Source organism: Malus sylvestris, chromosome 11 (genome assembly GCF_916048215.2).
Source record: "Malus sylvestris chromosome 11, drMalSylv7.2, whole genome shotgun sequence".
Lineage (NCBI taxonomy): Eukaryota > Viridiplantae > Streptophyta > Magnoliopsida > Rosales > Rosaceae > Malus > Malus sylvestris.
The window spans coordinates 4,248,218-4,262,975 of record NC_062270.1 but is presented as its reverse complement, the minus strand read 5'-3'; the positions used below and the strand labels follow the sequence as shown (position 1 = coordinate 4,262,975).

At 36.9% G+C, this 14,758-nt stretch overlaps 2 protein-coding genes across 21 annotated transcripts in view; one reads left to right on the top strand and one right to left on the bottom strand.

The window, feature by feature from the left end:
- Nucleotides 1-14,758, bottom strand: part of LOC126589217 (putative disease resistance protein RGA1) — a 120,256-nt gene that overhangs the window by 25,455 nt on the left and 80,043 nt on the right. The window lies entirely within an intron of this gene.
- Nucleotides 5,697-13,583, top strand: LOC126589220 (probable LRR receptor-like serine/threonine-protein kinase At1g06840). Of its 5 annotated transcripts, none has more exons than XM_050254450.1 (21): nucleotides 5,697-5,857; nucleotides 6,251-6,443; nucleotides 6,801-6,951; nucleotides 7,347-7,418; nucleotides 7,562-7,633; nucleotides 7,881-8,024; nucleotides 8,130-8,201; nucleotides 8,321-8,392; nucleotides 8,571-8,645; nucleotides 9,001-9,069; nucleotides 9,210-9,278; nucleotides 9,454-9,525; nucleotides 9,743-9,829; nucleotides 9,988-10,056; nucleotides 10,183-10,682; nucleotides 11,067-11,225; nucleotides 11,400-11,683; nucleotides 12,192-12,243; nucleotides 12,412-12,665; nucleotides 12,754-12,888; nucleotides 13,076-13,583. In XM_050254450.1, exons 2-21 carry the CDS (start codon nucleotides 6,335-6,337, stop codon nucleotides 13,421-13,423), a joined length of 2,865 nt encoding a protein of 954 aa, XP_050110407.1. In that variant the 5' UTR covers nucleotides 5,697-5,857; nucleotides 6,251-6,334; the 3' UTR covers nucleotides 13,424-13,583. The 5 variants fall into 5 exon arrangements, with proteins under 5 accessions (XP_050110407.1, XP_050110406.1, XP_050110408.1 ...); XM_050254449.1 differs by having other exon boundaries at nucleotides 5,844-6,066; XM_050254451.1 differs by lacking the exon at nucleotides 5,697-5,857 and adding an exon at nucleotides 5,867-6,015.

Here is a 14,758-nt window from a genome sequence, read left to right as displayed (position 1 = left end):
CTTGATTTTTTACCGATAGCAACAAACTTACCAAGTGTTCGACGAAATGCTTCAGTGACTAAATTGAAATTTTTTTACGCGCTTTGCATTCCATTTCTGTCTAACAAACTTAAACTTTTAACAATAAAACTCCCGAGGTTCGAATCATAAATCTGCCATTGATCTTATCTTTAGTTATACAACGACTAGCTTGACAAGTATTCCATTTTAAGCTATAGTTTTCTTTTTCTACGTTGCTTGTCCTAATTCAAATAGTCACTACTTGACAGAATAGAGTGAGCATAAGCATATCACGTATTATTTGGTCATTTCCCGTGAAAAGTTGTTGGTTTTCCCTATTTCGTAGCCTTTTAATCATTTAATCTCTTTGGCTTTGGAATGGATTTTGGATTTCAATTTGCTCTTAGCTTATACATCTATATTTCGATGTGGGATATGCTTAACACACCTCTCACGTATGACGTTTTTACATGGATAAATCATATTTAGTGACGTGTCAGATCATGTGGAGCTGTAAAGTTTACCTCATAGATGATTTATTGTGATATCGCGTTGGAGTGGATATTGAAAGCAAAACCAGTTCTCAATAGGTGGAAAATGTAAAAGATTTCAAGTTATTTTGCTGGACAATAACCTTCGGTATTAGATATTTCGAACCCCTTGCGATATGCTTTAACATTGCACATTAATTGTGAGTTTGCGAAGAATGTCTCACATTAGACCGTTAAGAAACCTTGCAAACATGTATAAGAAGTTGAGTTATTCAACAATTGTTAATTGATCAATTTGGAGTAGAACTTTTAACTTTCTTTATAACTGGTTTGATTACATGTGACAACCAACGTCTTCCGTATATATATCTAAGCTAATCACACATAACATTTAAAAACCACACGTACTCTACATCATCGAGTTTAAACTGTTCATCTATGTCAGCCAGGTAAGACTCAAAGTTGCAGGTACGCTTAACATCCTCGAATGTTTAGGAATAATGTAGTGCATAAAATAAGTTACGGTGGATGGGACGTGTTACTGAATCTTGGGACCGGGCTTAATGGTCCGGTCTCACTGCATATCTCGGCCACGCAAAACACAGGTGACTAGGACTCGCGCCAGCGTCGACTTCACTAAACAACTGGCCTGCTTAGGGCCACGTCATCATACGGTCTAATTTGTACACTCCGGCGGCCCTACACGTCGGGCGGCTGACATGTTGGCTGTGAACAGGACATGAAGGATAAAGAGGTGGGCTCCCACAGGAGCTACTTTGAATCCAAATAGCCAATGATGTATGCACGCGTCGCATTTCCACCCTTTTTGAAAGATACATATGTCTACCTATATTATTTGCTGAAATTTTTGGACATTTCATCTAGCATTGGTGGACCTGAGGTTGCTTACCAAGTCATGTTGCACGTCTGTCAATGGATACCAACAATTTTCGAGCAAGTATGTGTCAATAACTTTTGAGTGAGCATGTCAATATATGTCGAATGAGTTTATCAACAGATGCTCATAGTAACGCATGCAAATGCATAATGCTAGCAGCTACCTTGTCCAGTGACCATAGTGTCAATTCTCGAACAGTTGACATGTAGCTCAACAAAACAATTGTGAGCCACGAGCGAAACAAGTTGTAAATCCAAATGCATTCAAACATTTACATGTAGCTTGTTTAAATTTACTTATTACGCGTGATTTGGGTCTAATTTACAACTACTTGCATGCACATGACATTTAAATTGAGAGCTACAGATGAGCTTCACTAGGCGAAAGCTGCCTGGGTTAATTGTGAACAAATGCATATGGAAGGGCGTTCAAATCTGAAGTAATTACTCGAAGTTGATGGCTTTTGCATGTGGGGGCAAAATCTGTCGTGGGATTTGGTAATTAGTTGCAACTTGTTGTGGGAAAGCAGAGAGGTTGGTCCCCTTCTTCGTTGGCGATGAATGTTGATGTGTAGCAAACTTGTGGACTGAAATCAAACCTACTTTTCTAGTTTTGTTTGAGAAAAATATGGCATGAGTCGTGAAGTGTATTATTTAGCCCCAGTTTGGGGTTGAGGTGATTTTAAAAAAACCTTCTATGAAAAAAAGTTGTGAGTGTTTTTGGTATTTGGTAAACTTAAAAAAAATGGCTTATTTTGGAAGATGCTGTGAGAATAAGCCGAAATCAAAGGAAAAAGCTGAAGCTGCAATTTGTAGCTTTGGAAAACTAGCTTTTTTTTCAAAGCACACAGAACTACAGTGCTTCTTTAATGAAAAGACCCACTATCAGACTGTTTTTTTTTTTTTTCAAAAGCACTTTTACAAAAAAAATTTACCAAACACTCTGCTGATTTATTTCACAGCCGCTTATTCTCACAGCAGTTTTTTTTCAAAGCACAGCAATACCAAACCAGCCCTTAGAAAGGTAGGTCCTTGGTGTTTCATGCTTGATCCTAAAGGGAGAATTAGCCAGCTTCCCAATGTTAAGCGGATAATCGTTAAAAGTTTTTAGAGAGGCGGTTTACATGTGATTTACCAAATGCGGTCTTTCTCGCATTTTTCTTCTACTAAAAGTTTTGTCTTTTTTCTTTTCTTTTTCCAGTAAAAGTGCTTATAAGTGTAAATGCTTCGTATAAAACAGTCTCAAGCATACATCCGACCGATTTAAAAGACCAGTCTTACCCAATGTGCATGAGAATTGGCCCAGTCCTTTCAAAACATTCGATTAGCCCATTGGTCCCAAGGCCCAATACATAGGGTTCTCTTCTTTCTTATTTTTGGGTCATCAAGCTTACGGCACGAGATTGGTGAATGGAATGAGTGCCAAAAATCGCAGGCCAATCATGTGAAAGCTAATTGGGCGGCCACGCATCCTCTCAAATTAATAATTTGATAACTACATGATCACATCTTGTATTTTCTTTTCCAAGAGGGGTACGGTCTATGTCCCCCCCTCTTTTGTATTTTCTTTCTCAAAAGGGGTAAGGTGCATGTCCCCCCCTTTTTTGTATTTCTTTTCTCTTGTTCTATGAGGGGTTAGGTTTATGTCTCCCCTGTCTAGGTGTATCTTCTTTTTTCTTATCAATAAATTTCCCTCATACCGCCGAGGTTCTCCAAAAAAAAAAAAAAAAAAAAAAAAAAAAAAAAATGATCACATCGACTTTGAAATTTCTGTGTGATTCAAGCTAAAAAGTAAAAATAAAAAAGAAAAGTATAAGATGTTTAAAATATATATATATATATGCTCTTTTTTCTTAAACTCTAAGAGCGGATTTAAGAAATTTGTTCACATCCGATTTGATGACATTTCACATCTGATTCGATGACATATGTCCGCTTTCAACCCTTTGCAAGCGGCTCCTTTGGTTGCTATCCCCCGCTATTGAAGGATTGGATATTTGATTGAATTATCTGGATTTAAAGAGTTTTTTTCCACTTAAAAGGTTTTCGTTGGCATATGTCCGCTTTTGAACCCTTTGCAAGTGGCTCTTTTGGTTGCTATCCCCCCGCCATTGAAGGATTGAATATTTGGGTTAACTTATCTGGATTTAAAGAGTTTTTGTCCACTTAAAAAGTTTTCGTTGTTCTTGACTGTTTCAATCTTTCTCTTTGGTCAACATTACTTTCCAAACAAGAAGTAGTGTGGAAATATTTGGTTGCCTCTTTGGCTCGTTTTGCAGCGAATAACTTGTGAAAGAGTCCAAATGTGATGAGGTAGGCAGATGTTCATATTCCTTCTTTAAAGGTGGGAGGGTTCCATTTCACTCTATCTATCTCCTTGTAATTATGCATAATTAAAAGCTTGAAGGTCCACATGCATCAATTAAAGTTTACCTAATTTAAGGAAATTGGATGATTCTTTGCAACTTTGTATCACACTGAAGAAAATTGAACCCTAATTTAGTGTCGGAGCGAAACTCTGCCGCATGTGAAGCTCGATGCTAAGAATTTTTTTTTTTATAAAAAATTCCATATAACTTTGTGGAGTTTGCCGACACTTCAATGAAGTCGCTGAAATGGTGGCAGCGGTGGTAGTGGTGGTGGCCCGGTGGGAGAGGAGAAGGGGGGGGGGGGGAATGGTGCTACTGCTTCATGCACACATGCCTTTGCAGCTTCGTCCATGCCTACATTTATCATAATTCAAACATATCACTTCACTTTCCTTTGCCGCTTGAGCAAATTTTAAGAATTTACTATGTATTTCTGGTGGAACAAAGCTCTGCTTCCAAGAAGGCCGATACGAAGAGTTTAAAAAAAAAATTGCATACAGCTTTGTAGATTTTACGTAAGGGGAGGAAAAGGGTACAACTGCTTTATGCATGTACATCACGATTTCGATCATGTCTACAATATATTATCATAATCCTAACATATTATTTTTCTCGCTCGTTGTTCTCGTAAGCTCCAATAAAATATATCTTTTAATTGAAGACACGTTAATGTAATTATTCAAAATCTCGATGATGTTTGGCCAGAATTTGATATTAGCACCAAATCCAACTTTGATGGTAAAATAATGCGCCTAAAGTCTAAAAACTCATTCATTACTCCAATATAATTTACCCTAAAATCCTATCTAAATTTGACTTCATGTTCCATACCCTCGCTTTCACTACTGCCGTTTGGGTATTTTTTTTCTTTAAATAATATTTTGGAAATATTGTTGCGAGTGATTGAACTGCAGACAAGCAGCAGGAATTTTTTTTTCTACTGATTAGTGAGAAGAGCATATTTTTTATTTATTTATTCATGCCAATATTTATAAGTGTTGGACTAAATAGATTAAATAGACAACACATATGTCATGCAAAAACGTGGTGGTTGACGGAATTATATGCGTTCTCACTTGCTACATATGAGTAGGTTAACATCTTATTTATTTAATATTGGTGGATCCTACCTGTATTAATGACGTGGTATAAAAAAATATTGATTATTCCTGCAATAGTTATGATGATTATTCTTGCAATATTATTAATTAAGGTGTTTTACAAATATCTCTTACTTATCAGCTAATCAAGTCAGTAAGAGCAATCCTCTATTAGTAATACAGTATAATGATATTCATTTTTATTTGTGAGCTGAAAAGTTTAAGGTTCAAATAACTTGAATTATGAGTTCCATACAATTGATTCATGATAATATTTAGTAAACGCTTTATTGAAAATTACATATCAGCTAATCAAGTTAGTAAGAGCATTTAGTAATACCGTTTAATGATTTTTTTTTAATTTTGTAATTGAAATATCTTAAGTTTAAATATCTTGAACAAATTAATTCGTGATAGATAATTAGTAAACACTTAAACTTTGATCTCTTCGTAACTCCAATTGATGTCGTTTTAGTCTCTTCTTATTCCGGTTTGAAGTTGGTAAACATGCTCAAGATACATAGTTAAGGTTTTCACCATTCAAAATTGAATTCATGTTGTGAAAAATGTGAGAAACTATATAGAGCGCCGATGCTACTTAGTACTATGATCTAGCTAATTATAAAATTAAGTCTACCATCTCTTCCTTAATGTAAATGATATCGTTTGTTAAAAAAAAATAAAAATACAGAGCCCGAAGTTAAGCCCATCAGCTCATTAGGTAGTTGGCCATTTTCTCAGACTTCAGTTTCTTGTCACCCCCACCCCACCACCACCATTAGGCTGTATACAATTTCAAACTCCCACCAACACCCAAACTCCCTTTTCATTTTTTCATTTTTGTATACAAAATATTTCACCAAATTGTTTTTTTTTTCAATAAAAAAGAGCAAAAGAAAACGATGGGCTGTGTCATCGTCATCATCAACTTCAATCATCTATTCAGCATTAGTTATGGAGACCTGGTCAGAAAAATACCAAACCAACTCCCAACTCCCAGGTGCCATTTATGTATTATTTTCATGCTATTGTTTGAATCTTCTCGCAGTTGGTAGTACATTCAAATCAAATTCAACCCAAAACCAAAAGCTTCTCTCTTTTTGCATCACTTCTTTTTAAATTTCAAGGCTATCAAAATCTCCATTTTTCTATGCTTCTGTGAGTTTCTGGCAATTGGGTTTCCTTTATTTCGTCTCCAAGCTGTCTGCCGTATGAGTTTTCACTTTACATTCTCATATGTTTTGTTTTGAAGTGGTTGGAGCTTATTGGTTTTAGTGTTAAATTGCTTGAGGACTTGAGGATTCAGTTCAGTTGTTAGGCACACTATTTCAACATATTGGGTTGCTTTCTAATTCAATTTGCAATCTTTTTTGTGCTTGGTGCTTGATATCAGGGGGACTATTCCACTTCTGCATAAAATTCTGCCATTGTGTTGTAAAGGGTAGGTTGGAATTGTAGTGATTCTTGCGGTCTCGGGATGTATCCATCAACAGTTTGGACATATGCATGGGTTTTCGGCATGTTCTTGTGCTGGTCTTCGCTACGAGCTGGAGCACAAGATCTTGGTATCACCCACCCTGCAGAAGGTGATTTTGCTTATGTTTTTGAAGCTCGGCTTTTTTATAGTTAGGGAATGCTTGAGTACAGTTATTATTATGTGAAATCGATTTAGAAGTTCTTCAGGAATTTGTAACTTCATTTGACAAATAAGTGACCTGTTTCAAGTTTACTGTCTTCTAGAGGGATTGGTGTCTATGTCCACTTCCAGCAGATTCATGCACTCCAACAATAATGTTTGCGATTTTTCGACTCATTTCTGATGTATAGCATGATTATGAAATTGCCTTGTTTTTTGATCTGGATATCCTCATACTTGGTCTTTTTAGAAAAATTTAGTTTGGCTGTGTTAATCAATAAGGATTATCATTTGTGTTGGATTGCAGTGACGGCGCTGCGGGCCATCAAGAGAAGTTTGGTTGATCCCAACAAGAATCTGAGCAACTGGAATCGAGGAGACCCATGTACGGCAAACTGGACAGGAGTGCTTTGCTACAACAAAACATTAGATGATGGCTATCATCATGTTCAAGAATTGTATGTTTTAATCTTTCTGGTTCTCATTTATACTTTGCATGATTGGTGACTAAACGGAGAATACCCTTTCACCTTTGCCTTTTCTTGTTTCATTCTTTCCTCCATTCATGGAGAGATTTCATTTTCATTTCTCTGGTTCCAAGCGGTTTCAATGAAAAAAACTCCCTGCTTGTAGGTGATTCAATTATGAACTTTGTAGAAATATCAGAATGAAATAAGAAAGTCGATCCTGTTCCTAAAATCAATCAGTAGTCATCTAGGGTTTACAGAATCAAGTAATGCTGAATGTCTTGTGTGACATGAAAAGTATATTTTGTTACCGTCAAAAACATGTTGAACTTTTAAACTTCAAGTAGACTTTGGCTATGATAACAAGTTTTCCTTCTTTAATGCAGGCAACTACTAACTATGAATCTGTTAGGAAGTTTGTCACCAGAGCTTGGCCGCTTATCTAAAATGAAAATATTGTAAGGCACCACATATTTTGAAAGAAGCTTTAAATTCTTGGACAATCTCTTCTCAGTATTCTGGAAAATTTGCTATTCTCCTTAATATGATGGTGAATGATTTTCTCTTCTGATGTATATTCCTCCATGTATTCTTCTGATAGGGATTTTATGTGGAACAACATAAGTGGAAGTATACCGAAGGAGATAGGCAACATAACAACCTTGGAACTTTTGTAAGTTAAACTGTTTTGACATTTTGGCAAAATTTGGTTAGACTGAATCACCAAGCGTACATTTTCATCACATGGTAATGCTTTATGTTGACAGTATTAGAAAGCAAGAATACATGTGTAGGTTTTATCGTTTATGAGATACTCCCAATATCTGAATCAAACAATCAAAATATACCTCAATTTATGATAACTTATCAGTGCTAAGTTTCTTAACTTTCATTATACATCAAATATTCTGCGTTTACAGGCTCCTCAACGGAAACCAATTATCAGGTTCCTTGCCTGAAGAGCTCGGTTATCTTCCAAACTTGGACAGAATACAAATCGACCAGAACCAAATATCAGGACCATTACCTAAATCGTTTGCAAATTTGAACAAGACCAAGCATTTGTAAGGGTTTTTCAAATGCTGCTTTAGTTTAAAAAGTGTAATATTATCTTGTGTTGTTTATAGTTCTGTCTTTCTTATGTTTCACATCTTTTCCGTTTTGGGCAGTCACATGAACAACAATTCGATTAGCGGGCAAATTCCACCTGAGCTTTCCAGATTACCGAGTCTTGTCCACTTGTAAGTAGTATGCTGGCAATATTCAGAATCTTCAACTTGGTTCATTAGTTTAATTTGCCCTCTTTGTTTGTGTCTGTATGGCCATCTTGAGTTGAATAAATGTATTGGACTTTTTGCAGTCTTCTTGACAACAACAACTTATCTGGGTATCTTCCGCCAGAGTTCTCAAAGTTGCCAAACTTATTAATACTGTATGTTTGCTTACTTTTGGAACATAATTTGTGCCTTAATTATGTTTTCATCCTTTCCTTTCTTGAATTTTCGTACTGTTGGGAACAATTCTCTAGACTTTCCTTTTTCTACAACATAATTTGAGGGATGCAATCCCGTATCAAGTTTCTTAGCCCTATAATCTTATTTGTTTTGCAGTCAAGTTGACAACAACAACTTTGATGGGACTACAATTCCAGATTCGTATAGCAACATGTCTAAGCTGTTGAAGTTGTAAGTGCTGCTTCTGATTCTATTTCTTTTAGTAAATTTAAAGGTAAAAGCGTGTGATCTAAGGACTAGAATCTCTATTTATTCATACATCAGGTTTAAAGCTCCAACTACGGAGGTGTAATTCCAAAAGATTTGTGATTAATCATAGCAACAATAGAGGGAATCATAGTTTTTGTTGGGAAACACATATTTCCAACCACTGTGCAGGGAACATCTCCCATTTCTATCTGATGTTATATCACATTAGGTGATGTTGCTGGTTGTTTGGAATGACAATCGAGAAGTAGCTCTTAATATTTAACACAACGAATCATGTCAAGATTGAATATCCTTGTGTTTTTGTTGTTTCTTTCAGGAGTTTGAGGAACTGCAACTTACAAGGGCCTATTCCTGATTTGAGTAGGATTCCAAACCTTGGTTATGTGTAAGTTCATTCAAGAAGTGTCACTTCATACCCCATTATTTTTAGTGATTTTCTGGCTTTTCTAAATTCTTAGAATATAATGTATGTTACGTTTCGACAGTATCTTAAGTAATTCGTTATTTATTCATACCAATTTTCAGAGACCTAAGCTCAAATCAGCTAAATGGATCCTTGCCTCTGGGTAAACTCTCTGATCAAATCACGACGATGTAAGTCGCTATTTACCTTGCAAATGATATGCCCATATGTATTATATTTAACATTTAGTAGGATTTTCTTGTTAAATGTTCTCTAAAAAGCAGTGTTAAGCTTTAGAGATCATATAATTAATTCTAAAAGGATTACATGGATTTTTAATATTCAAAGTATGAACTTTGTGTGCAGCAATTTATCTAACAACACTCTGACCGGAAGAATTCCTGGCAACTTTTCGGAACTTCCTAATCTTCAGAGATTGTGAGCCACTTCAAACTGTTCTTTTGTTATTTTGGATTATTAAGTAATATTGTTGATCAATCTTTGTTTAGCTCAAATTTGAGCTTCCGTCTATCTTACTTTGTGAACAGGAAGAGTTTGAAGTTATTTTCTTTAAGATGTTATCAAATGTTTTAGCAGTGCCAATAATAAAAACTATGTTATGAAGTAAACTGAGAAAATTTATTTCGCATGGCAGGTCTATAGCAAACAATTCATTGAGTGGCTCCATTCCAGCAGCACTTTGGCAAAACAGGAAACTCAACGCGACAGAAAAACTAATCGTGTAAGAACTGGAGTTAGAAAATGGTTACTTCTGTTGGTGAAGAGGGAGTGGCCCAGTGGTTGTGTGTGTGTGTGTGTGTGAATTTACACTTTCTAGTGTTAGGATGCCGCTGTTTATAAAATTGGTTAACAAGTGGAATGTGGCTTCTGATGTTGCAGGGAGTTGCAGAACAATGACCTTACAAGTGTAAACGGCAGTACCGCAGTTCCGCAAAATGTCACTGTCGGGTGTGCTTCTGGACTTTGTTCTATGTTAATATATCTCGAAGTGCAAGTTATATTGTTCTTATACAAATATTTAGCACTGTAATGAAATACTTCATTAATCTTTCTCTTCTGATTATTTTTGTTCAGGCTTCGGGGAAATCCGCTTTGCTCAAATTCCAGTCTTGATAACTTCTGTGGGACCGAAAGTGGTGACAAAAATGACAGTCAGATTTCGATTAACTCCACTGCCAACTGTCCGAGTCAAGCATGCCCACCCCCTTTCGAATATATTCCTGAAGCTTGTTTTTGTGGTGCTCCTCTGCTTGTTGAGTATCGGTTGAAAAGTCCCGGATTCACAGATTTTCGCCCATACAAAAGTACATTTGAGGGGTATCTTACTTCTGGTCTCGATTTAGATCTTGATCAGCTGGACATTACTTCATTTGTATGGGAAAAGGGACCTCGACTGAGAATTTCTCTGAAGCTTTTTCCTGTATATGTTGATAAGGCCAATAATTCCCATATTTTCAATACAAGCGAAGTTAAAAGAGTCATGACCAAGTTCACATCATGGAAAATTCCTGACAGTGATGTATTTGGACCCTATGAACTTCTCGGCTTCATTCTACTGGAGCCTTACAAGGATGGTTTGTCTCAAAAACCTTTTTTTTTTATATGTTTCATTTTCTACATGAATTTGTCGGAGAAGTGGGATAATTCGGAATAGTGGGGGGTTTATGTTTGCTTAGCTTGACTACTCTTATCACAGTTCAGTAGCTTGTGGAGGGTGTCCGATTTAATCAGACCTAACTACTTTCTCTTTTGTTGCCTTCCTGTTGAAATTACATTAATTCCGATGCTGTGCATTTTAAAATGATAGGATAATAGAATTGAATACATTCTGTAGTGAACGGGTTCATTTATCAAATATGCATTAGTTAATACATTCATCTGTTCATTCATGTATCTATGATGTGAAACTGTTTGCTGATTTCAATTTGTTGATCTCATGGCTCTTGTTGGTGTCACAGTGGTTGCCCTCTCTTCAAATTCCGGTCTAAGCAAGGGCGCTCTGGCTGGCATAATATTAGGGACTATTGCTGGTGCCGTCGCATTATCTGCAATTGTTTCTCTTCTTATATTCAGAAAACATTTGAAGGACCGCCATGCAATTTCAAGAAGACGTCACAGTGAGTATCTTACCATCCTAAGGCGAAAGGTTATTTGCATAAATGATAAATTCCATAGGGCTTATGAATCCTGAGAAGCCCCACACTCAATTGAATCTAGTAAGATTGGGCAGGCGCATCACGTCTTGGACTAAACAATTTCGTTTTTAACATTGTGCCTCTGTTCATACGCAGCATCCAAGAGCTCCATAAAAATTGAAGGTGTCAAGGCTTTTACTTATGGAGAAATGTCCACTGCTACAAACAAGTTTAACAGCTCTGCTCAAATTGGACAAGGAGGTTATGGAAGGGTTTATAAAGGCACCCTTGCTGATGGAACAGTTGTGGCCATAAAACGTGCACAAGAGGGATCATTACAGGGCGAGAAGGAGTTTCTAACAGAAATAGAATTATTGTCACCCTTACATCATAGGAATCTCGTGTCCTTAGTCGGGTATTGTGATGAAGAAGGGGAACAGGTACTTTTGCTTATCCTTTCTGAATGTATTTCTGCTACATTTTCTTCAGAAGATTTATTCATCCCAAACGAAAAAGGTGTAGTCATCTCCATGTTTGTCTATCAAATTCCGTCTGTAATGTGGTCGATAATAAACTGCATCAGGAAATACTTTTCATCTACATACAAATTGGAAATGAATGCCAACTACAGAAGAGCTAGGGAAACGAAATCCATGAAATCAAATTATTATATCATTTACTAATGGAAAACGAATGAAAGAAATCAAACGCAGAACGTACGAGGCGCAGACACTTAATAAGTTAACTGCTCAAGTTAAGGCTCTACTTCAAAATGCACCAAAAACTTTAAAATGCATCTTTGTATTCCAATTTTCGTTTCTGTTTTCTTACATAATTTCGCGTGAGATCGATTGCCACTTTATCTCCTCTTCTTGCTCTCTTTTGTTACGTTGGAACCAACAAATTTATTTGGAACAAGCTTGACGTGCGTTATTTTTGTGCGTGCAGATGTTGGTTTATGAGTTCATGTCCAACGGAACTCTAAGGGATCACCTTTCTGGTAAACCTAACATTCTAGTCTTTACTGTCTTTGGTTCTTACTTCATTTCTCTCTGGATTTTGGCGGAGTAATTTACTGCTCGTAAATGTTTGACTAGGAATTTACAATAGGGACTTCGATTAACATGCCATTCGACAAGCTTTAACATATAACTGTTACGTGTCTCAGCAGCTAGGTCTAAAGAACCGCTTGGTTTTGAGATGAGATTAAGAATTGCCCTGGGATCAGCCAAGGGCATCCTATACCTCCATACAGAAGCCAACCCTCCGATATTTCATCGAGATATCAAGGCCAGCAATATATTATTGGACTCTAAGTTTATTGCAAAGGTTGCTGATTTTGGACTTTCCCGACTTGCCCCAGTTCCAGATTTCGAAGGGACTGTGCCTGCTCATGTATCCACAGTAGTGAAGGGGACACCGGTAAGACTCATAAGCATTGTTCTTACCAAATTATTAATTAACAGCAATACAAATTAAAAACTCTCTTATTATTTGAATTTATTTTCAGGGTTACCTTGATCCAGAGTACTTCTTAACTCATAAGCTGACGGATAAGAGCGATGTTTATAGCCTCGGTGTTGTGTTTTTGGAGCTCTTGACAGGGATGCAGCCAATCTCACATGGCAAAAACATTGTTCGAGAGGTAACTACTCGAACCTAATTACAGACTGTTTTGGATAACTATATATATAAACCATCTTCTATGCTTTGCATGTAAGAATATAACTTCTTTGTCAAGTTAAGATCGCGTATTGTTAACGCTGTTTAATCCCTGTGACCGACTAGCTGCACCGGTTTTAGTGTTATTTACAAGTTTTCTTGCGCTTCAGGTAAACATTGCATTCCAATCCGGTATGATCTTCTCAGTAATTGATGGAAGAATGGGGTCTTATCCTTCCGAGTGTGTGGAAAAGTTCTTGAGTTTGGCTCTCAAGTGTTGCGAAGATGATACAGACGCGAGACCCTCAATGGCAGAGGTTGTTCGGGAACTCGAAAACATATGGTTTATGATGCCGGAGTCTGACAGCAAAACAACGGAATCAGTGACCGGTGGTAGTGGTGGAAAGGTAGAGACTCCACCATCCTCATCCAATGCAGTGAGGCATCCTTACGTCTCTTCAGACGTCTCCGGCAGCGACCTTGTCAGCGGAGTCGTACCTACAATTACGCCAAGATAGCAACCGTAGAGAGAACTATAGCCGCATCCTTTCTTATTGCAGTTGGTTTTGTAAGGGTTGAGAGGTAGAGGAGTACATATGAGTACATATTTTGATCCTTTTGTTTTAAAACTAGTATACTTTAGCAGTCAAAACAGTTGTTGAAGTTGAGCATGCAAAATGCGGATATGATTGTCGTTGAGTTTGCAAGGGAACGAGGGAAGAGGAGAAACAGAGAGGGAACGGCGGCGCTAGGGGAGGCAGCCGGTGAGGAGGCGGTGGTTGGCGCCCAGTTACAACGAAAAGTTATAAGAAGATTTTTTTTAGGGGAAATGATACCGATTTTATTAAGAGAACTAAGAGAGATTTCAATCTACAAAAAAGTCGGTATAAGAATACAAGGCTAACCTGGTCAATCTATGTGTCACTGTATCGGAAATTCGCCGGACTTGACAAGCACGCAAAGCACCGAACGATCTTAACTAATTTCCAATGTCGGTAGCCAAGCGAACGGCCTCTCTAGCAACCAAAAATTGAAGGGAGTTTTAACGAAACATTCCTGGTACTGTTCACTTTTAACGAAAAACTACATTTTACCTTTTTTTGGTGCTATTCACTACACATTTATTTGTTATTTTTTATTAAAACTAAATTTTTTTTGAACTTTTCGTTAGTTTTGCTAATTGAATCATATCAGGGCTCGTCGTGTGGGAAATTCTAGTGATCATAAACGTCCTACGTCTGGACATGCAAATATGTGCCTCCTAACAAAAATGCTCACGGTGTCCGGGACAAGTTGCTTCCGTTAGCAGAGGATTTGCCCCCCCTAAAGATCATGTTTTACTTGGAGGAAATTTTTTTTTGTAGGATCGTGGCCGTAAAATAGTGTTTTTGTTGATCAGATGCCTGTTTTGAAGATTTTTGTTGATTTTCTTGTTCATTCAAAGTCGACTGTACGAGTACTAATTAAATCATTAATGAGCTGAAAAGTTAATTATCATATTACAAAATTTTCAATTGACATGTTTATTTGTTTTAATTAAACGTGGAAAACTATTAGAATTTGAGATATCTTTCAACATTAGGAAGAGAATTATGTTAACGTTCAAAATTTGGAGGTCAACAAAGACAATATGATCCTTGGTGGGCTTGGGATATAGAGCTAAACTATGAACAAAGGATTTAAGTGGTTCACTTTTAAAAATGCGTTACGTCCATTGTAGTGGTCTGATATATGTTTGATGTGGATTACAAGAGATATCTACAATAATGTGATGTAGTTTTCTTCTTGTGGACTCGATTTGCTTATAAGGGGTATTCGGCCCCTTTATAGAGGTCTTAGTGAGCCCCAAAAAT

Excerpts from the sequence above, each read along its gene's own strand:
- LOC126589220 (XM_050254450.1), top strand. The coding sequence starts at position 6,335 with ATGTATCCATCAACAGTTTGGACATATGCATGGGTTTTCGGCATGTTC. Across the intron at positions 7,419-7,561 it reads TTATCTAAAATGAAAATATT|GGATTTTATGTGGAACAACA; the intron begins GTAAGGCACCAC and ends TTCTTCTGATAG. Across the intron at positions 9,070-9,209 it reads ATTCCAAACCTTGGTTATGT|AGACCTAAGCTCAAATCAGC; the intron begins GTAAGTTCATTC and ends ACCAATTTTCAG.